The 22,121-nt window shown below is 54.8% G+C and overlaps 2 protein-coding genes and 1 pseudogene across 3 annotated transcripts in view; 2 read left to right on the forward strand and 1 right to left on the reverse strand.

The window, feature by feature from the left end:
* Positions 1-1,543: 1,543 nt before the first annotated feature.
* On the reverse strand, positions 1,544-4,829 carry RPS19BP1 (ribosomal protein S19 binding protein 1). Of its 2 annotated transcripts, none has more exons than XM_027070681.2 (4): positions 4,672-4,829; positions 4,367-4,495; positions 2,399-2,496; positions 1,544-2,058 (listed from the first exon to the last, which is right to left on the reverse strand). In XM_027070681.2, the coding sequence occupies exons 1-4, from the start codon at positions 4,721-4,723 to the stop codon at positions 1,924-1,926; spliced, it is 414 nt and encodes a 137-aa protein (XP_026926482.1). In that variant the 5' UTR covers positions 4,724-4,829; the 3' UTR covers positions 1,544-1,923. The 2 variants fall into 2 exon arrangements, with proteins under 2 accessions (XP_026926482.1, XP_026926481.2); XM_027070680.2 differs by lacking the exon at positions 1,544-2,058 and adding an exon at positions 2,156-2,284 and having other exon boundaries at positions 2,319-2,496.
* On the forward strand, positions 4,722-7,758 carry LOC128311031 (dynactin subunit 1-like; annotated as a pseudogene).
* The window catches only part of CACNA1I (calcium voltage-gated channel subunit alpha1 I), a 134,847-nt gene continuing 120,301 nt past the window's right edge, over positions 7,576-22,121 (forward strand). The window contains exon 1 of the mRNA XM_053226824.1: positions 7,576-7,757. The gene's annotated coding sequence lies outside the window, so the exon portion shown is untranslated. The remainder of the gene's footprint in view (positions 7,758-22,121) is intronic.

The following is a 22,121-nucleotide window of genomic DNA, read 5'->3' on the forward strand; positions in this document are numbered from 1 at the left end:
TGTGGCCCAGGTGAAACAACTGCTGGAAAGCCCACGAGCAGAGAAGCAGCAGAACCCCGGCTCTCGTGCCTGCAAACTCCCTGCCGTAGAGCCAGGCCAGTCGCTCGATACCTGGAAACTGGAAACAGGGCACCCGAGGGTGCCTGTGGAACAGTAGGTGTGTCCTTGTCAGCGGCTGGTCAGCCCCTCTTCCCGGGGAGTGTGAGCACGTAAGTGCTTGCACAGCTGAGCCAGCTTCTTGCCGAGCTGCTGAAAAGATGGAGGGGGTCTGCAAGGGTATCCAAGCTCGTCTCCCTCTCTCCACATAGGGGTCATTAAAGCTCAGCAGGCAGGAGTGAGAATTTGAAGAATACCCGTCTTCCCCTTCTTTGGAACCAGCTCATTTGAGGAAAAGTGGGTTGATAAGGGTTTGGAGTAACGGCACCCTCCTCTCTGGCCCTCCTGGCCTCCTGGGTGGATGGTCTGCTTCCTGCTGCTGGGATGAAGGCCACCTGCACACAGGACAGGCTCCAGCTCTGCCTCAGGCAGGTCTGCAGGCCCCCTTCTGTCCCCAGGTAGGATGGAAAGCCAGTTAACAACCAAGAACGGACCCCCGGGACATGTGTGTGGGGTGTGGAACCCTCTCTCCTCTGGACAGGACCTACTTTGGGTTGGCAGACTGTGGGTCCCCAGCTGGCCCAGCCACAGGGGGCCTTTCTGAAGTCCTCTGCTGGACGTGACCTCTGGGGCCCTGTTTGTAGGGCAGAGAGTCAGATGGAGCTGCCCAGGGCATCCAGGGCCCTCTTCCCCATGAGGCCCGCAACCCCTCCACAGAGAGGCCCCTGGACTTCCAGGACTGGTCTCCTCCACCCTGAAGACCCAGCTAGTCGGTACATCCACTCACTCATGCTTGGTCAACATGCATGCGCCTGCCAGGAACGGTCCAGCCTGCCCTTTCATGGTGGTGTGGACCCAGCCCCATCTTCCCGCTTGGGCACAGACCTCGGTGTGATGCCGTTTCTTGAGCTCACCTTCTGAGTTGCCCCCCAAAAGAGCACAAGCCTTGGGCAACAGGGCAACCGCACTCCCACTGCCCGAAACCCCGAGTCAGCGGCTGTGGGTGCTACTTTTTCTCAAGGGCTCCCTTGTCAGCTGTGGCTGCCACCTTCAGGGGAGGGGCCTCCTCTTGGGCACATCAGCAGATGCTGGGTGAGTTGCTCTCCGCTGCGGGGGAGGGGGCACCTGCACTGGGGCTGGACTGCAGAACTTTTTGAAAAATTTATTTCAGAGAGGGGGGGGGGGAGGGGCAGAGGGAGAGAGACTCTTAAGCAGGCTCCCCATGCTCAGCACGCAGCCCGACACAGGGCTCAATCCCATGACCCTGGGATCATGACCTGAGCTGAGATCAAGAGTCAGAAGCTCAAGCGACTGAGCCACCCCTGCGGCCCCGGACTGGAGGGCTTGTGACCCGGAGCTCTAAGAACCATGGGAGATGGGGACAGGCCCCTTGGTGACAGAAGAGACTGGGAGACACCACCCGAGGCAGATCAGCAGCACACACGGCTCTCGGGTTCACGTTTATTAGAGCCCGGAAGCCTGCCCAGCAGCCCTCCCGCTACTCCTAGAGGTGTGGCCCTGAGGGCCTAGTGACTGGCTTCCTCAGAGCAAACAGCCCAGAGGCCCTCCTCGGGCCAAAGCAAACAGTCAGACATGTTTTCTGGCAGGTAGACGACCCCCTCCTGCAGAAGTCAGCTGTGCTCTGAGTGCGTATCCTCCCCAGGGCTTCCAGCTCACCGTCTCCTTTCTAGCCACCTGCCCTGGCTCTAGCCCCCAGGCTTCGTTGTGCCAGGCCGGCGGCTTGGCAGGGTCCTGGGGCCAGCAGAGGCTGTGAGGTCAGAGGAGGAGACGGGCTGAGTGCCTTTCCCGCTGCATCCTCCTGGGAGCCTAGCTTCCGAAGTATTCCTGCTGGAACTTCTGGAAGTCTTCCTCAGTGAACACGGTGCCCTCAGCCTTCTTCTTCTTCTTCGTCTTGGCCACAGGTCGGTCACAGGCCTTGCGGCCCCGGTTCTGGCGCACAATCTAGGAATGTGGGGGAGTCAGGATCCCTGGGTGGTGACTCTTGGCGCATGAGGGACTGCCCCTTGGCGCTGTACAGCCTGGTACAGCTGACCAAGTGCCTCGCTCTCAACCGGCTCTCACGCTGTCCTGGGAGGCGGGGCACACCACTTCCACTTACAGAGAAGCAAACTGGGGCCCACGAGGGGAACAGGGGAGTAAGGCCAGGCCCAGCCTCCCAGCAGCCCTGCTCTGCTCTCTGCCTTCCAGAGTGGGGGCCCAACCTCTGCTCTGCGCTCCGGGCAGGGACTCCCATGGCTCTCCCCGCCCAGGTTCCTCCCCACGGTCCACCCCTCTGACAAACCTGCTGGGTGACTGACTCAGCCACTGTGCTTCTTGCACTGGTCATAAACTTCAGGTTTACTCCGAGATAGCTCTGACACTCTCGCTTCTGGAACTCAGCTGTGGAGGGCAGGCGGACAGGAACCATTTCTGATGTACTCCCTTGGGGGCCTCCGGGTCCCCTCCTGGTATCTCCTTCCCACCCCCTGTACCAGCCATACCAGAGGCCCTGTTACTCCAACATCCCGGGCTCTCCACACAGATCCCATTGAAAGCCCCCCACTGGCTCCCAGATGCTCAAGTGACTTATTCAACAAATAAGGCCCGAGCATTTACTGTGTATCAGACACTGTTCTAGGTGCAGGGCATACAGCAGAAAACAGAACGGAACTCCTGCCCTCGTGGAGCTTACGTTCCAGAGCAAAGAGACACAGTACACAAGGTAAACGGTATTTTAGAGCGTGATACGCATCATGAAGAAAAACAGCACAGTAAAGACAAAATGAGAAATGCCAAGGGTGGAGGACCGGGATTCTAAATAGGAGGGTCTCGGCAGGCCTCACTGAACTGACGTTTTAGCAAATGCTGGAGGCAGAGTGTATGGACATCTGGGGAAGAGCATTCTAGGTAGAGGGAACAGGCCGCGCGAAGAACCCGAAGAAGTGTGGTCCATGTGTTCGGAGAACAGAAAACGGCTGGCGTGGGGAGCAGGACACGAAGCTGGAGAGGGGGCAGACCACACGGGACCTCACTGGGCACCAAGTCTGATGGAAGCCACCAGAGGGTGAGGGGCAGAGGACAGACAGGTCCGACTTACATCACAGGATCACTCTGGCCACTGTGGCGAGAACAAGATTACTGGGTGTGGTGGTGGTGGGGAGGGGGGATGGACGTTAAGAGGTGGTTGAAATAACCCAGGCGAGAGACGACGCAGCTCACACCAAGGTGACCGTCACAGAGGTTCTTTAGCTCGGTCACTGAGGCTCGAGAGTGCCCTCATCATCAGTTACGTACAGTGACAGGTTGGGGGGACAAGGGCTGGGATAAATAAAGGAGGTGACCTCTGGCATCCTACACTCCTCTTTCACACCAACATCGGTGGCGCTCAAACGCGGCTCACTTTCCTGCCTCCACGCTTTTGTTCATGCGGTTTCCTGCTTGGAATTCACAGCTCTGTCAACAATCACTTGAACATCTTTTATATACCAGGCCCCAGGGGTTCCAAGACACACTAGGAACTCACCAAGCCCTGCCACAGGTCAGAATACCCCACCATCCAGCCCACGCCCGTCGCTCCCCACGTCTGTTCGTCTCCTTAAGGGGAATCCTATCCCCCAGGATCCTCCACTACAAACTAGGCTCTGTTCTTGGTGTCTCCCTCTTCCTCCATCCTCCTTGCAGCCAATTCACCACTGAAGCTCATCAATGCTCCCCCCCACCCCCAACTGTCTCTGCACCATCGCAGTTGCCCAGGCCACACTGCCTCCCTCTGAACCCGAGTAGGGGAGAGCAAATCTCTGGAGACCCACTGCCTGGTTACTACCTGTACCATCTGGACAGGTGTCTGTTTCTGCATCTGAACACTGGGGTAACGACAGTACTGACCTCACAGGGTTGTGCAAGGAATCAAGCGAGCGAACGTTTATTTATACAGGGTTTAGAACAGCACCAGGCCCACAGAATATTAACTGTTTTGTTAGGCGCTCCCACCTCTGACCCTTGTTCACAATGTCATTACCAGGCTTCTTTCTTGAAAATTCTCAAAGCAACTAACTTCCTCCAAACTCCGCATGAGCGATTTTCTCTAGAGCACTCTTCCTCCGCCTCGCTCTTACACTCTCCGGGAAGATGCGTTACGTTCCTCTCCGTATTCCCAGGATCCCGCCCCGCTCCCGGCGCACACCAGGTGTTCCAGAAATGCCTGGCGAAACTTTCAAGTTCGGCCTCAAGCGCTCCCACCTCCAGGGTGCCGCCCCCCTCCCGAGCTCACCAAGCGCAGACTTGGGCACCTTTCCCTTGGCCGAGTTCCGCAGTTTCTGGGCTTGGGTAGTCTTCGCTTTCCGGGTCCGCTTCACCGGAGCCCCGCTCCGCTTGGCCTGGCCTGGCGCGGCCTGGGGGGCTGCAGGGGAAGAGGGAGAGGCATGCACTCGGGTCGGAGGGCGCGCAGGGTTTCCATCGCACCGGGACCAAGCCTGGCTGGGATCGTTCCGTACCCTCGGGGATCCAGCCCGCCGCCCCCGCCGCCCCCGCCGCCCTTCCGCCCGCGCTGCACGGCCCCGGCCGGACCCTCCTCACCCTCTGGCGCCCCCAGCAGCTCTAGGCCCCGCCGCAGCAGGGCCGCCGACATGGCTACACTCAGCTCCGCCCACAGGCTCACACTACTTCCGCCTTGGCCTCCCTGAGCTTCTCCGCGGAAACTCGAGCGAGAACAGAGGTTCCGGGGTGGGCGGGCGGAAGTGCCCGCCTGCCTTAGGACGCATGCGTTTGGGGTTGCCACTTTACTACTGAGAGGAAATAGGGGCGGGAACCGGAGGCGGGGCCGACTTGCAGAAGGACGCATTTGTTGTCCAATCCCAATCCAACCATCCCTTTGCGCACAAGGCCACGCCTCCTCCCAGAAGCCGTCCTAAACCAGCCCAGGCTGGTTGGTCCAGCCTCTCGCGTCCTGTAGCTCCGTGGTGGGTGAGGTCCGGGGCGGAGCGGAGTGTTCCGACTATATTTTTTCTGAAAAAGGAAAAGTGTGCAAGGGGAGTATTTTTCAGGTACTTCAACCAAAGCAGCGTATCTCCCAGGTCGAGTATGGCATGAAAAACTGTCTTCCATTAAGTCAGACGTTAAAAGACATTTGCAAAAATGCAAAACCGTATCGGTGTTTTCCCGCGATTTTGTTTTGCTTTGGAAAATACGACTGTTTTCCTTAGAAATATTTACTTAACATAAAGCAGTGAAAAAGAGCATCTCTGACAACGTCACTGGGCCAAGGGTCCCCCACGTCCTTTTATTTATAACATGTAATGAGTTTGCTATTGTTTTTTTAAAACAAAATTTATTAACTACTAAATTGTAAAAATTAAAAATTTCTCAGTTTTAGTTTCTAATATGATAACTATCAATAGGTATTTACACATGGAAAAGCTGTTTGGGATCCTGAGTTTTTGTTTGTTTGTTTGTTTGAACAGCAGGCAAAAGTTTAATAAAGTATAAGACCAGAAAAGAATAGTAGGAAAGCTCTCTTTACAGAGAGGGGACGTTCAAAGGAGAATACCCCTGGGATCCTGAAATTGTTTGAGTGTTAAAGACTTCCTGAGACTAGGGCACCTGTGTGGCTCAGCAGCCTCCAACTCCTGGTTCATGGGATGGAAGCTGGTTCGTGGGATCAAGCCGTGTGGGGCTCTGTGCTGAGAGCGTGGAGTCTGTTTGGGATTGTCTCTTCTCTGTGCCCCTCCTCTGGCTCACACACTCTCTCAAAATTAAAAAAAAAAAAAAAAAAAAAGACTTTCTGAGACCAAAAAGTTTGAGAACTTCTAGCCTAGGCACTACTCTTTTTTTTTTTTTAATTTTTAAAATTTAATGTTTATTTATTTGAGAGAGAAAGAGAGTGAGCCGGGAAAAGGCAGAGAGAGGAGGAGACACAGAATTCGACGCAGGCTCCAGGCTCTGAGTGGTCAGCACAGAGCCTGATGTGGGGCTCGAACTCATGAATCATGAGATCGTGACCTGAGCTGAAATTGGATGTTTAACCGACTGAGCCACCCAGGCGCCCCAAGATGTTACTCTTCTTACAGTGCCTTGTTCACAGCTCCATCTGGGGTGGCTGCGACTAGGTAGCTCCCTGGGTCCCTCTGGTTCAGCATCAGCAGGTGAGCTGAGCAGCAGCGAGCCCAGCACCCCCGCTCAGACTCCACTGGCAGCACCCATCATCCCCACACCGGCTCTCACCTCTCCTGGAGCTACAGTACCCCCACTGCCTTCCCCCTCCAAGGAGGAGGAGGAGGGGCTGAGGGCCCTGGTGCGGGACCTGGAGGAGAAACTGGAGACCCCGCGGTTGAAACAGGCGGAAGACAAGGCAAAGCTAAAAGAGCTGGAAACACATAAGATCCAGCTGGAGCAGGTGCAGGAATGGAAGAGCGAAATGCAGGAGGAGCAGGCGGTCCTCCAGGAGGCACGGAAGGAAGCCAAGGAGGCACGGGAGGCGAAGGGACGTTACTTCGATGAGCCGGCCGACCCTGCTGATGCCATTGAGGTGGCCACTCTGGACAAGGAGATGGCTGAAGAGCGGGCTGAGTCCCCGCAGCGGGAGGTGGAGGCATTGAAAGAACTTGTGGACGAGCTCAGCACGGACTTCGAGATCCTCAAGGCTGAGATTGAAGAGAAGGGCTCAGACGGGGCAGCGTCCAGTTACCAGCTCAAGCAGTTTGCGGGGCAGAACGCCCGCCTGAAGAGTGCCTTGGCGAGGGATCTTTCTTCCTCGGCGAAGCAGGAGCACGTGAAACTCCAGAAGCTCGTGGAAAAGAAGAACCAAGAGCTGGAAGCTGTGAGTCAACGGCGGGAGTGTCTGCAGGAGGAGCTGAGCCAGGCAGAGAGCACCAGCGATGAGCTCAGGGAGCACGCGGATGCTGCTCTGGGTGCCGAGGACGTGGTGGAGATGTTAACAGACCGGAACCTGAGTCTAGAAGAGAAAGCGCGAGAGTTGAGAGAGGCCGTGGGGGACTTGGAAGCGACGAACGAGATGATGCACGCGAGACAGAACCGGAGCTGCGGGGGCAGCTGGACGTGGTGGGCGAGGGTTCAGGAAGCCCAGGAGCATGAAGAGGCAGCCCGGGAGTTACTGTTGCAAACCATCCAGAAGTACGCCAGCTGACCCGCCCACCTTCGGGACGTGAATCGGGAACCGACAAACCGGCAAGAAGCATCTGTGGGGAGGCAGCAGCAGCTGCGCCCGGAGCCGTACTAGCCCAGTACCTGGCATGCAGAAGGCACTCAGTAAATGAGTGAATTTGGTTTGAGGGCCTTTCGTATGCCCTGTGCTGTTGCGTGGGGGATGGAGGTGACTTCGCTGGACCTTTCTGGATGCACCTCTCTGTCTAACCTCCATCAGCCAGTCCTGGAGGGAGAGAACATCTAAACGGATGTTAATGCCAGCAAACACTATGTCAAGGTGCTGTTCTAAGTGCTTTACCTTTAACTCCTTTCCCTCCCACTGCCCACGAGTGACTCTGTGGTAGGAGCAACTGTTTCCCCTGTTTTACAGGTGAGGAAACAGTGGCACAGAGGGGCCGCAGAAGCTGTCCAGGTCACACGTGTTGATGTCTGAGCTGGGAATCAAGATTCAGAGCCTGGCCTGAGTGTGTGCCACAACTCTGCACCAGCCACCCAGGGGAGTAAGTGCTGTGGTGCTGGGGGCGGGGGTGGGGGGGTGGGGGGGTGGGGGTGGATTTGGGGGGGTGGCTGATGAGCCCACAGGATCAAGAAATCTCTGGAGAAGGGGAGCTATTCATGTGGGAGGGGGGAGTCCCAGGCAGGAGGACCCCTTAGGGTACATTCTCTGGGACAGGAGTGCCCCCAGAGGAGTGACCGGGGAAGGGTGGTCTAATTGACATCAGACTCCATGAATTTGCCTTAAGGACCGTGGGGGGTCATAGAGCCCAGTTACACTGTCAGACAGGCTCTTTCTTTTCTGCTTCTAAAATAGGTAGATTGTTTTCTTATGTTTGTGTTTGTTGTCTGTTTCCCCACCTACGCCCCACAGTAAGCTCCACAAGGGCAGGAATCTTTGTTTTGTTCATGGTTATGGCTCTAGCTCCTGGAACATACAGTAAGCACTCCATAAATGAACCAATCAGATGGATGAGGGTTGAGTGTGGGATGCCTGTGGGAGGCTAGGTAGAGATGAGTAGATGATTGCGGGATGTGCGAGTCTGTCTCTCAGGAGGGCAAAGAACCAAGCTCTGTCGTATTCCTTTCTTCCTCCCAATCTGGGACAGTCAGCACACGGTCCCCGGGGTGGAGGAGTTCTGTGTATTCCAATGTCCCAGCGAACAGGGGCGCTACAGGCCGGTTGTTTCCTATAGCGCCCTCGGTTCAGCGGGCTCTGGAGGGGCCAGACGGCCTCTTTGGCCACTAGGTGGCGCCGCAGGACAGCTTTCTTGCACCACGCGACTCCCGGCGATCCCGGCTGCTGCCGTCCAGGTTCGCGTTTCCGGGTGGGAATGTGGGGTCGGGGCACCCTTGGGCCTCAGCTGGTTCTTTGCAGCCAGCACCACATGGCTGCGGCTTCCTGCTGCCTCTGACTCGCGGCCTTCCGAGGCCAGGCTAGACACCCCTCGTGGGCCTGCTGAGGCCGCGGTCAGGTTGGGCCCGGCCACCCCCCCCCCCCCCAACTGGTTGGGGGATGGGGAGGGGTTGGGGAGGATGAGACCTAGCTCCGAAAAGGGGTGTAAATGGCAGCAGGTGGGCTCTCACTGTTAGGAAGGCTGCAGTCACCCTAGGTAGTCCCTTAATGGAGAGTGCCTCAGTTTCCTCATCTGTTAAATGGGATTTAGCCCCTAATATGGTGGGAGTGAGGAGGAACTGGTAAATTAATACGGGTAAATCACCCAGAGCTGGGACTGGAGGTCAGCACCCAGCCACTGTTTGCAGGGGATATTACAGACATGCACTCCCATTCTGGGCGGGAAGGAGGTGCCCAGGAGGTTGCTGCCTTCCCGTGCCCCACCCTGTCTCCTTCTTCGCCTTCCTGGAACCAGCTTAACCTCACCAGGGCTCAGGGGGACCAAACGCTCAGAGGGAGGTAAGGTGTTCTGCAAGGTCACACGGCATTTCAAGAGCAGAAGCAGGACTAGAACCCAGGTCTCTGAATGCTGAGGAAGAGTGTGTGTGAGTATGTAGGAGTGTGAGTGTGTGCAAGTTTGAGTGTGTGTGTTGGGGGGCGCCTGGCATCTTGGGCTTTGCTTTTGCTTCTTTCTTTCCATCTTCCTTCGGGCTCTATGTGTCTCTGTCTCCTTGCCCTGGTCTCTGGTTCTCGTCTTTCTCTCTGTGCCCCCGCCCTCTCTGTCTCAAAGTCCTCTCTCTTTCCATCTCATCCTCCGTCACCACCACCCCCCCCCCCCCCCCCAGTCCCCAAGCTCCTGGCCTCTCTCCACCTTCAAATTGAAAACCCAAATGGAATTTCCAATTGCCTTTTCCGAGTGGTGATTGCCAGTCTCTGTGTGTCCAGCCCTCCCTTCTCTGTGCTGCCGGCCCGGAGTTATTGCTGTCCCTCCTCTCACCTCTGCCTCCCTACTCCTGCCCTCGGTGGCTTTGAAGTGTGTTTACCTGAGAGCTCCAGAGAGAATCCATTTCTGCCCTGTCTGGTTTTCCGTTGATGTGTGAGGGGGCTGCTTTCAGCCTCTGGTCTCCTCTGTCCCTCTCAGAGTCTCTCGGGCTTTCTTTTCTAAAAGGTGATAGCTTTGTCTCATTCCCTCCTGACCACGCTGTCATCAGGCAGTCACTCCTCTTCAGTTTCCCAGAGCAAGGGCAGAGCTTGGGGGAGTGGCGTCCCCAGGGGTCGGAGGCAGATGCAGATTCCATAGACTGGACTCACACAGCTGTGTGCCTCCGAGCAAGCTACCTTCCTTCTCTGGGCCTGTTGCTTCCTCTGTGAATTGGGCTTTGAGAAGTATTGTCCAGTCCGCCTCCCAGGGCTGAGAGTGGGGAGGGCTTCAGAGCTTCCCGGTTCCTGGGTCCTGAGGTCTGGAGGGAGCTTGAGTTTGGGAGCCAGGCCGTGCAGATTCAAATTCTGGCTTTCCCACTCACTAGCTGTGTGACCTTGCGTAAGTCGCTTAACCTCTCTGTGCTTCGGTTTCCTCATCTGTGAATTGAATATAATAACGGTCCCTACCTTGTAAGTACGGTTGCAGTGAGGACTGAGTGCAAAGAGCTTAGGAAGGAAAACTGGGCACAGAGTAAGTGCCATATGTTTGTAAATAAATGATGGCCCTAGGTGCCAGCAGGGTGCTTGTGGGACCTGTACCCACATCTGTGTGTAGGGCCTGCACGTGTATGTAGCCACCCGACCTCTGTGCTCTTGTGATCAGCACAAGGGGAGGTTTGACGCTACACAGAGTAATGCTCAAGAGCCCGGAGCCTGCTCAAATGCAACCTTTGTCACTTACCAGTGTGTGGCCTGGGAAGGCCACGTCACTTCTCTGAGCTTCGTGGGGTTTTTTGGGGGGGACTGATGGTACCTCCCTCACAGGTCTGTTGAACCTAGGAGCCTGGTGGTGTGCAGACAGGGAGGTGGTTCCTGGTGAGTGAGGGGCCGGGTGATGTTCACACATTCGTTTTACACTCTTAGCAAATGCCCCTTGGTTTTATGACCCCAAGGTTTTCAGGGTTCAGGGTGGTGGCCCAGATACAGGCCCCAGGGACATTAGCCCCATCCCGGGGTCCAGGCAGAGGCAGAGTGGATTCTTTTCAGTGATTTGAAAATATGAAATTTTTGGCACGACTGATTTTAAGAACTTAGTAGAGGGGCACCTGGGTGGCTCTGTCGGTTCAGTGTCCAACTTCGGCTCAGGTCATGATCTCACGGTTTGTGGGTTCAAGCCCTGTGTCGGGCTCTGTGCTGACAGCTCAGAGCCTGGAGCCTGCTTCGGATTCTGTGTCTCCCTCTCCCTCTGTCCCTCCCCTGCTCACATTCTGTCTCTCTCTCTCAAAAATAAATAATAAAACATTAAAAGGGAAAAAACAAAGTTACAGGGAGAGGAAGGGATGAGCTTGGAAGACTCAGGGGAGGACTTGGGTGGCTGTCACCAAGCCGACACCCCTCCCCTAGCCAACTTGTACCCTGAGAACTCCCTAGCAGAGAGAGAGTCAGATGGTGGGGAGTCCCAGAGGCAGAATGAATGGAGCCCAGACTCTTGGGACTTGGCTATACCCTGAGACCTTGAGTAAGTCCCTTCTCTGCTGGGGGGCGGGGCTTAGGGTCCCCCTGTGCGCAGTGGGTAAATAGTGGGAGGGAGTGTCAGGGCAGGGCGTGGGGGGTGGTTTCTGGCTCCCCAGGGAATGGGGAGGGTTCGGTCCTTTCCAGCCTCAGCTTTTTAATTCTAATTCCATCTCCATTAAAATGCAAATTTCTAGGAAACACCGGATTGGAAGCCCTGTTGTCATGGCAACTGAAGACTGAGGTTGGGGGGAGAGGGGAACTGGTCTCCACCTCCAGATCCTTTCTGACCAAGCTGGTACCGGCCTGGAGGCCCCCCTCCTCTCCCTCTCAAACTCAGCATCTCATGCACAGCTTGAGGGTCTCCTATGCTGAGGCTAGGTCTTCAGGGTAGAGGAGCTGGGTAACTGCATAAATCATTTCCCTTTCTTGGCCTCAGTTTCCCCATCTGTGAATTGGGTCTACCATTATCATCTTCTCTTGCAGGGTGAATCCTGGGGTTTGAGTAAATTACTGTGTAGGAGGACATCAGGGAAAGGGGTCTGCCCTCCGGATGCAGTTCCAGGGTACTTGATGAAGGTACTGGACCCCTCCCCGTGTGGCTCTAGGTGTGCCCTGCCCTGGAGTTCTAGCGTCTGCTCCGTCCGTGAACAAGGAGCCAAAAGATGGTGTGGGGTGACCTTCAAGTGCTGTCCAGGCTCAGTTCTTCAGGCTGATGCTGCCCTGATACTAATCCTGTAGCCATGTGACTTGATGCTGTTCTTTTCTTGCAAGGGACACAGGGATACCTAAACAGTGAGGGGTGTGTGTGGGTCTTTCTGCCCTGACTGAATCTGAAAATAAGGGACAATAAAGAAGGGAAGGAAAAGAGAGCTGGCAAAAGAAGCAGGAAGGGACGAATGTGTGGAGGAGGAAGGTGTTTCTCTTTTTGCCTCTGCTGCTAAGAAGCTCAGATCGCAGTGTGTGATTATTGCCTTGCTGCGATGTTATTTGTCACATTATCGTCTTACGCTGCTATATTATTCAACTGTAATAAGTGTTCGTTTTAACTTTCTAGTACGTTTAGCTCCCTTCCGTTCCCTAAATTATTTCTGATCTCTTATTGTACGTTTTAAGAAATCCTCTTTAGAAATAGCTGGGAATATAAATTATAAATGAACAATTATGACAGAGAGACAGAGAACGAGCATGGGTTGTTCTGCACAAGCCTTTTAGCCCCTAACCCTCTGGGGGATTGCGGCCTTATGCTAAGTGCCAGGAGGGGAAGGCTGGGAGTGGTGAGGGGTCTGATGACTGAGTTTGAGGTCTTCGCATGAGGCCGGGGATAACCCGCCCCAGCAAGAACAAAGGTGGGGCTGAAGGGGATGATCTTGGCGGGGCCAGTTGTTGAACAAGATGGCGGCTCAGCGCCCAGAAGAGGCCAGAGAAGGTGCATTAATTCTCTTACGGATCATGACAGGAGAGTGCTGTGTGTTTACACCATCTCCCCCGCTTCTGCCGTGGCTTCTCTTGCAATTAGGCAGGGCCAGTTCTGGCTGATGAAATGTTGGTGGAGGGGATGACGCCACTCTGGGCCTGGCTTGGCTCTCGAAGGCATCCCTTGCGGTCTCCAGCTCATTTTTCTTGCTCCCATCACCTTGGTACAGTGTGCTGTGGGTGGCAGGGCACTATCCAGTTGGACTATGGCACATATAAGCAATAAACTACCATTCTGTTAAAGTTCTGAGATCGCGTAGGATCTATTTGTTACAGCAGCATGGTCTAGGATACCCTGACGAATACACCTCTTGGTTCCTCTCCTAAGAGTTCCCCCAGGACCTCCCAGGAGGTTGAGCTGAGGCTCTGGGATGACCTGTGTCTGTAAGGGGCGGGCATGGAAGCAGAATCAGGAAGAGGAGGCTTTGTCATGGCTTCAGGGTCCTGTGTCTGCTCCCTCGTGAAAACCCCAGTCGGTCCCTGAGGTCTAGGCTTAAAGAATGAAGAGGACCTTGGGGCCTGGGCCTTGGCCCCTCTACTTCCAAGGCCACGAGCTTGAGGCCTGTGGGTGTGCTGAGCCTTTGGCCAGGTTCCTGGGGCTTTGTCAACCACAGAGGAGGAAACCTGAGGGTCCCAAGATGACTTGTGGGAGGTGCAGAGAGAAGAGCAAGGGTCAGAGGCCGGGGCTTTCTTCCCACCTCTGCTGTCCTTGCTGGCCGCCCAGGACAGTCAGCCCCTTTTAAGCCTCCTTTGCCAACCCAGAGAAAGCATGAAAATGTCTGAATCTGTTCAGCCCACACAGGTGGAGTTGAGGGTGCAGGGGGACAGGGGCTGGGCAGGTGGTAGTCACTTCTCTGGATCTGAGCCCCTGACTGGTGTGTCCTGAGAGGCCACATCTGGGTGAGGAGCCCTGGACCAGGAGTCAGCATGAAGTCAGAGGGGGATGGCAGGATGTCAGAGGAGGAAGCAAAGTTAGAGACTGTACTCAAGACGGGCCAGGTTGGTCCATCCCACCCCAGCCGGTCCAGCCCAGCCGGTGCTCCCCGAGTCTTTGCCCTGTGCCTGCCCCGTGCTGGTCTTTAGAGACGCAGAGAAGCATTCCTCTGTCCCCACCATCAAGGAGTCTGGTGGGAAGCCTGGCCAACAGTGACCCCTGAGTTGGTGTGATGAGGGCTGGCAGGCAGGAGGAAGAGAGGAGGGGAAGGAGGAGGGCAGGACTGGCTACATCTTCGTGGAGCCCAGTGCGAAATAAAAATGAGGGGCCTCTCGTTCAAAAGTTATTAAAACAATAACAGCCAAGCAGTAAACCAAGCAATGCAACCTTTCTGTGTGCGAGAGGGTTGGAGGGGGACTCTGTGTGACTGCACCAGTCACGCCCCGGTGATGCTGTCTTGCCCGACGGCATGGGGAGCCTTGGGCCTTCAGCTTGGCTGGACAACCCCCACCCCACCCCAGTTACCATGGTGGCTTCCAGCTCCGCCTGTGGGGCCACATGGTCTGCTTCAGAGCCAGCTGGGACTAGAGGCCAGAGACTTGCCCTTGCCTGTGCCTCAGTTTCCTCATCTGCAAAATGGAAAGCATAACAGCACCCACCTTCAAGGATTGTTGTGGGGATTCTGTGGGCCGATGCTCTGGTTAGGTCTGGAGTCTTGGGCCTGGGGCAGTAATCACTCCACAGATTTAAGTTACAGCCACCACCCCTCCCGCTCCTTCCTTGCTGCTTTTCTCCGCAGCACTTTGCACTTTCTGGCTACCGAATGTTTTACTTCTTATTCTTATTTGTGTTCTTAATCACAGTGTAGGGACTTCAGGGCTTCTATATACCCTGTTGTCACCTATAGCTGCAGAGCCTCCAATGGTTTCCGCCACTTAGCAGGTACGAGCCGGATGTTTGTTGAATGAATGAGTGAATGTCAAACCATTTGTTTAGGTAAATAGTCATTATTGAGCACCCACTCCATGCCAAAGATCTTCAGGGAATTCAGCCTGGGCGAGGTTTGAGGCACAAAGCGGAGCAGCAGGGTGGCAGTGTGTGTGAGAGGTCGGAAAGCCTGCAGGGGCATGTAGGGGAGCCGACTCAAGGTGGCCACAGACTCCAGGACAGGAAGAGGGACTGAAAGGCTCAGTCTCAGTTGTCTGGCTGTAACCTGTCCCGGGGAGCTTGCTCTTGAGTGGGAAGAGTGTTCCCTAGCAAGATAGCCCTCAGATTTGGGAAGTTCTCTCTGAAGCTGGGTTGTCTGCCAGATTCTGTGCTCGAGTTCACATCCCCAGAATTGCCCAGAGGGAGGCACAGCCTGGTCTGAGGACAGTGGACCTTGGCAGCCTCGCACCAAGAAGGAGTCCTAGAACGGCGCCCCCCCCCGCCTGCCTTGCTGGGGCGCTGGCAGGGTGGACGCCAGCAGGAAATGTCCTAATGCATCCTGGCAGCTGGACTCAACTCCTTTCCTGAGCAACAGGCACGAGGAGGACTGACTGGTGAATCCACTCGCCATGGTTGAGCCATCCGAGGCTGTCTAGCTTCCCTGTGAGCTCAGAGCTCCCCAGGCTCTCCGTGGCCTCCTGGGCACTTCCTCCTACTCTTGAATGCCCCACAGACCTCTCAGCCTCCACGTGTCCCAAATGGAGCCTGCTCTCCTCCCCCAAACCTGCTCCTTCTCCCCTTTCTTCTGTCTCACCCCAGCAGGAAACTGGGGTGCCATCCTCCCCTTTTCCTGTAACCTACATGAGAGGAGTCATCTGTCCTGTAGATTCAAACTTCGAAATCACTCTCAGACTCTCCCACCTCTCCACCCCCAGGACCACGCTCCCAGTCCTCCCCAACACCGCCTCCCCTCTGCCACCAGGCTCACCTCCTTCAGATGCGTCCTAGGTCCTAGCGGCAGGAGTTGCTGGGAGGCCCAGTTGGGGAGCAGACAGTGGAGGGTAGTTTTTCCTGCATAGCCGGTAGTCCACATGGGGCCTCCACGCCTCCTCTGCCTGCCCCTGGGTTGGCAACAACCCTCCTTCCTCATACAAACCGATAGTGTGCTTGGAGCCCCATGGCTTCTGCACAGACAAGCTCACGGACCCCATGAGTCCTGGGAGTAGGGGGCTGGCCTGTGACTCCACCCTAGGTCTGGTCCCAGGATCACCCCTTTTTCTGACTCTGCCCTCCCTTCTCTGCCAGATGACCTCCTCCTGTGTCTCCCCAGGCCTGCTTGCTCCATTGCCTCCCACCTCTTCCCTGGTACTCCTTGGGGGAGGGAGCAGAATGTGGTGGTGAAGGGCATGACTCTGGAGCCAACTGCCTGGGTTCAGATCCTGGCCCCCTTCCCCCCTGTATGGGCTGTGTGAGCTTGGACAAGTTACTTAAACTCTCTGTGCCTTAGTTTCCTCATCATACGTGCTTTACGATAATGCCAACCCTGTATGTTGCTGTGAAGGTTAACTGAACACATTCTAAGTGCTTTATGAATGTAGCTACCATGTTTTTGGGGCCCGTTCATTTACAGAGTGCTTTTCCAGTTGGCATTGGTCCTCACACTTAATCTGTGACACAGGTGTCAGACCCATTTGAGAAATATGGAAAATGGGATCCCTACTTACACAGTGCAGTGGAGAGGCTGGGACTTGGGGGTCAGACCTGGCTGTGAGTTCAAGCCATGTCATTTCCTCTGTGTTTTGGGTGGGGGGCTACTCTTTTTGATCCTGTTTCCTGACCTTTATTATTATTCTTTTTTTAATATTTATTTTTGAGAGAGAGAGAGACAGACACAGACTATGAGTGGGGGAGGGGCAGAGAGAGAGGGTGACGGAGAATCTGAAGCAGGCTCCAGGCTCGGAGCTGTCAGCATAGAGCCCAACATGGGGCTCGAACCCACGAACCGTGAGATCACGACCTGAGCCAAAATTGGACACTTAACCGACTGAGCCACCCAGGCACCCCATGTTTCCTGATCTTTAGATTCAGGGTTATAAGCCTTACTTTGCAGGATTTTGAGAACCTACTCCTTCCTCCCTGCATGACCTTTGGCCAGGTTACTTGTCTCTCAGTGCTTTAGTCTCTGCATCTGGAAAATGGGTCTAGAGCTGTTGGGAAAATGAAACAAGTTAATGTGTAAAAGTGCTTAGAAGAGCACCTAGCATATAACAGAGACTCTGTGTTTGCTACTGGTACGATGATTATTATTCGTTGAGGAAATTTGCACATATGCAGAAGATTTCCCAAACATTTCCAGAAGTTTCATCCCTGGCATGTCAGCATTCTTGGATTAGACACCCCCTAGGGTTCTTTGTCAGAGGTATGTGTGTGTGCATGCGTGTGTGTGTTAGAGACCCCTATGGGGTTGGGGCTTGTGGGCAGGAGCTTTAAGCCAGACAGAGCACTATTGAGTCCTGGTCATCCCTCTTATCTACGTTGTGGCCTTGAGCAAGTCATTTCCTCTCCTTTGAACCTTTATTTCCTCTTTCGCAAAATGCAGAAGGTAAAACTGTGAGCTTAAAGTTAAGTCAGATAAAGTGTCTGACAAGAAAAGACCCTCAAGAGATGATCGCAATAATTATGATACTCCAGTACATGGCAATCCAGAACCAACTCCCTGGCTCTGTGTATGAGGACTGTCTTTTAAAGTACCCGGGCAGGGGGCTTTCCCCTCTGCCCCTTCCTTCCTCCAGGGAAGTTGCCTGACCTCTGCCCAGCATACTGCTTGTCCTAAAGCCCAAGTGTGAAGGATTCTCTGCATGGAAAGTAGGGGGCACATACAGCCCCAAAGGAAAATGGGACCCTGGCTTCTCCTTCTTCTTTCTCTGAAACAGGAAAGGAAATCCTCCCTCCCTCTTGGGAATTACTGAACATTTCCTCAAGACTCCAGCTCAGATCTCCTCAGAGACGCAAATGAATTAAAGATGTAATTAAATTAGGAATTGTTCATTATTTGAAGGCTGGGATCCTCTAGGAGGTGGGGTGATGGAGGAGGGGAGGCGGGGCCATCTTTCTGCCAGGGCTCAAAGATTCTCTCCTGAGGGGTGTGTGTGGCCAAGGCGGGGCCTGGAGGCCCAGGAGAGAGAGCTGGCCTCTTCCCCACTTGTTCCGACTCAGAAGGAGTTCCCTACAGTCCCAGTAAGCTTCAGGATGTCCCCTGTCTCTTTGGACAACCTAGCACAGAGGTCGTCTTTCAGCCTCAGTGTTCCTCTTCCTCTTTCAGCCTCAGTGTTCTCATCCGAAAAATGAAGCCAAGTGGGAAGGGAAGATTTTATTAAACTGTCTTTAAGGCTGCTTTAGGTAGTAAGTTTCTATCTAAGAAATTGGAGCCCTCTCCCTTTGAAGACCTGCACCACACTGCTTGCTCACGGAGTAATTGTGCAGCCCTCCCCACCAGTCCTAGGGTATTTAGCCAGAAATTTCTTAGGCTCAGCTCCCTCATATAGAAGGAAAGGGAACAAAGTAAATGGGTATGACAGTCTCTGGGGAGCTAGCTGCTGGGGATACTGAGATGAGTGTGATACTTCCTGCCCTGTAGTATCCACTGGGGAGGCAGAGGAGTTGGGTCTACAAGGAGAAAGTGGGGGAAAGAAAGGCACTTCAGGTGGGGGGAAAGAGTATGTGCAAAGGCTTAGAGGCAGGAGACAGTGTTGGGATGGGGCAAGTGTAACTGGAACATTGGGGGTGGGGCAGGTGTGTGCCAGGGAACTAGGCTCCTTGCCTGGCATGTGATGGGGAGGGAGAGGGTTAGAGCTCTTCCATGTTCCCAGAGGAAAACAAAAATTTCAACATTGTCAGAAATGTGATGTAGCTGTGAGGAGTCCATGAAACATCCAGGCACCTTGGGAAACGGAAGTCACAGCCGTTTGTTCTGACAGTGTGAAAACTCACAGCCTTTTCACTAAGACGGATAATGAAAACACAGGAAAACTAGAAATGCTTTGGTTCAACTCTGCTGAGGATGTGACTCCCAGCCTGCCCAGTTTCCGCCCTCTGGCTTGGATTCGTTTGTGCGTGTCAACACTTGCCCAGACTTGCAGACATCTCACTCCGCCTCGGTTCCTCGTTTTGTCAGCCATCTTCGTTTCCAGTGTTCTTGGTCACTGTGGTTATTTGAGAATGATGTCAAAGAAGAAATCGCTCTCCCTCCCTGCAAACCTCTGGCGGGGGCCACTTCTCTCACAGTCCCTTCTCCCCTTCCTGTCCACCATCACCTCCCCTTCCAACCCTACAGGGCAGCTGGGAGAAGTCTGGGTGGGAGTGGACACAATCCAGGCTGGGGGAGAGGAGATGGGAGGTTCAGCACCGCGGACAGCGACACATGACAGGCTCAGTAGGAGGTGACTCTTTCGGCTTTTGACGGGGCTGGGTGGGTGGCCTTGAATGCTGACTCAGAAGGTCGGGTGCAGGGAGCTAGGTTGGGGGGCTGATGTTGTCAGAGTAGCTCCCTTCGTGCCCAGAGATTATTTTTCCAAAGGAACTCTCTCTCTCCTTTGTTCCCCAAAGCCTTGACCACCCTGTTCCCAGTCCTCCCCCAGCACACACACCAGGTTCCATTTCTTCCTTGCCCTGCAGGTCTTGGGTGTGCTCTCCCTCCCTCCCTGCCCCACTCTCCCTTCTCCAGCCCCCAGCCTGCCTGTCCCTGGGCACTCAGCCCCACCACCCCAGGCCCTCACCCCTGACTCCTCGGGGAGTTTCTGGCCTGGCAGTCACAGGAGGATCTGGTGTGGCTCATCTACTTGCACACTGTGTGACCTTGGGCAAGTGTTCCCGCCCCTCCCACCTGACCTCCTGGCTTCAGAAAGGGGCTGTTTGGACCATGTCATTTCTGAGCTTGGAGCCAAACCCCCTGGTCAGCTCTTGGCAGCCACTCCCCTGGTGGGGAGAGCTGTAGGCAAGGGCAGGATGCAGGATGTGTGCTGGCTGCTGCAGGAGAACACAGACAGGACCAGGCTGGCTTGGGAGAGGGAGGGGGGGCTCCAATGGTGTTTGTGTGTGTGCTGGGGAGGGGAGGCGAGGGCAGAGGGAGAAACGCAGAGGAGCTGCTGGACTAGAACAGAAGAACCCCTTAGCCTGTATATTTAGCTCATCGAGGTATATAAACAGAAACCTGGAGCGGACTCAATGCTCCCCCCCAAGCGTGAGTCATCAGTGCTGCTGCAGCTAAAGTTAGGCTCCAATCACAGGCTCTCTCCCCTCTCCCCCCTCCCCCTCCCCTCCCCCTCTCCCGGCCCTTCTCCCCTTCCCCTCTCCCCTCCCTTCCTCACTCCATCCCCTTACTGCCTCCTTATCTCCTTATCACTTCTTCCCACCTCTCCCCTCTCCCCTCCCACCTTTCTCCCTAAGTCTTTCCTGGATGCTCTAAACTCCATTTCTCCCTGATCTGCCCTTCCCCTTGTGTGCTCTCCCTCTTTTCCTTGATTTCCGCCCCCATTTGTATTCTTCTCCTCTTTCTTTTTCCTCTGTCTCTCTCACTCTTCAGTGTGTCCTTCCCTCTTCCTGAGTGCATTTGGGAAAAGGGTGTCTTTGAACTTGCACTTTGTTTGAACCTAGTGATAACAACATGCATGTGTCTGTATGTACTTGAGAGGGGGTGTGCCTGTGTCTGTGTGAATTTGTGTCTTGGTGTGAGGGTGTATTTAACAAAAATGATATCTGTTTGGGTGTACGTGTGAGGGTGTCTGTGGTGTTTGTGAATCTGTGTGAATGTGTCATTTTGTGTCTGTGTGAGCGCATACATGGGAATGTGAGGACTGTGTGTCTGTGTCTCTCTGTGTTTCTTCTCTTTTGGGGGAAGGGCAGCTCTGTGCCCCAGAAGTAAATACTCTGGGTTAAGCAGTGGAGAACCCCTTCCTCAGTTTCCTCCGGGGGTTTGGCAGGCAGGGGGATCTCTGGCCCCTAGAGACTGCTAGCAAGGCAGCTGCAAGCTGCAGGCTATCCGAGAGTGGACCCAAGCTTGGCTCTTGGGCCCTGCCACTTTCTGCTGTGTGACCTTGGGCCAGTCTCTCGGTCTCTCTGGGCCATGCTTCTGCATCTGCCAGAGGAGCGTGATGACCCTGCTCACCTCACGGGGGGTAGGGGGGGTGGGGGGGTGGGGGGGGGAGGCGGGAGACAGGGAGCAAGGGAATTGTGTGCAGAGGTGCAGGTCAATGCTGGTGAGGACATGGTGGTCAGACCCAAGGCCTCTCTGTTAGGTGTATGCTTTCCAGCCTCAGTGGGGCTGATGCTGTGTCTCCAACTGTGTATTTATAATTTATACTGATGTTCAGGCAGAACTGGAGGCTGGATACCCCCCAATGGGAGTGTTCCCCCATCTTAATTAGTGGATGTCCGCTCCCACCTTCAAGACACATCTTGAAAGCTGCTCTCTGCAGGAAGCCTCCCCAGAACTCTGCCGAGGTGTGGATTTGCCTCCTCCATTCCTCTGGGGGTCTAACACCCTCACCGTGGTCTGTGTCTCTGCCTTCAACATGGGGATTCCTGGAAAGAATTTACACAAGGGAATAGTGCGTGTGTGAGTGTGTGTGCCCCGGGGATGTGCAGGAGAGGAAGGATGAGAGATGGAGAGCAGGGGAGGAGCGAGGTGCCAAGAGCTTGGGCTGTTTTAGCCCAGGTTCTGCTCTCCCAGAATGGACAAGTGTCTGGGCCGTCAGCTGAGGCGGTGGGCCCAGACTTTGCATCAGGGACCAAGGAATGGGCTGAGAAAGCATCAGTCCTTTGGCCCCAGGGTGGGTGGGGACTGATGAACAGCACCACTCCTGGTACGTTCTCTATCAGGGCAGCCAGGGTGATCTGCTCTTCTTCAGATGACCCAACATCCTCATTCTCCATCAGTCTCCCCTGCTTTATTTTTTCTGTATACATTGATCATCATCTGATGTCCTATGTATTTCATGTATTTATCTTATGTATTTTCTGACTCACCCACTCCAGTGTAAGCTCCATGAGGGCAAGGGCTTCATTTTATGTACTGCTGTACCCCCAGGGCCTAGAACTGTGCCTGACACACAGTTGGACACTCAGAAGGAGCTGCTGAAGAGACAAAGATGGCCTGTCATATCCTCCTATGTGATCATCATTCATTCATTCGTTCGTTCTTTCGTTCATTCGTTCGTTCATTCTTTTAGCAGACCTCTGATACTTAACACTGTGCCGCACTCTTTGCCCGGCTCCCAGCCTGGCAGGGGCAGAACAGAGAGGTAGCCCATCAAGACTGGGTGGGAGTGGGGGACCCCTGACCCGGCCTGGTGTGATCCCAGAAGAGGAGATGTCTGAGCTGGGCTTGAGGATTCGGAGGCGCTCTTTAGGTGGAGACATTTGATTTTGGCTCTTTCTACCACCCCCTGCCCCTTCCCTGCCCTAGGACTACTGCCAAACAGAGGGCAG

This window comes from Acinonyx jubatus, chromosome B4 (genome assembly GCF_027475565.1).
Source record: "Acinonyx jubatus isolate Ajub_Pintada_27869175 chromosome B4, VMU_Ajub_asm_v1.0, whole genome shotgun sequence".
NCBI lineage: Eukaryota > Metazoa > Chordata > Mammalia > Carnivora > Felidae > Acinonyx > Acinonyx jubatus.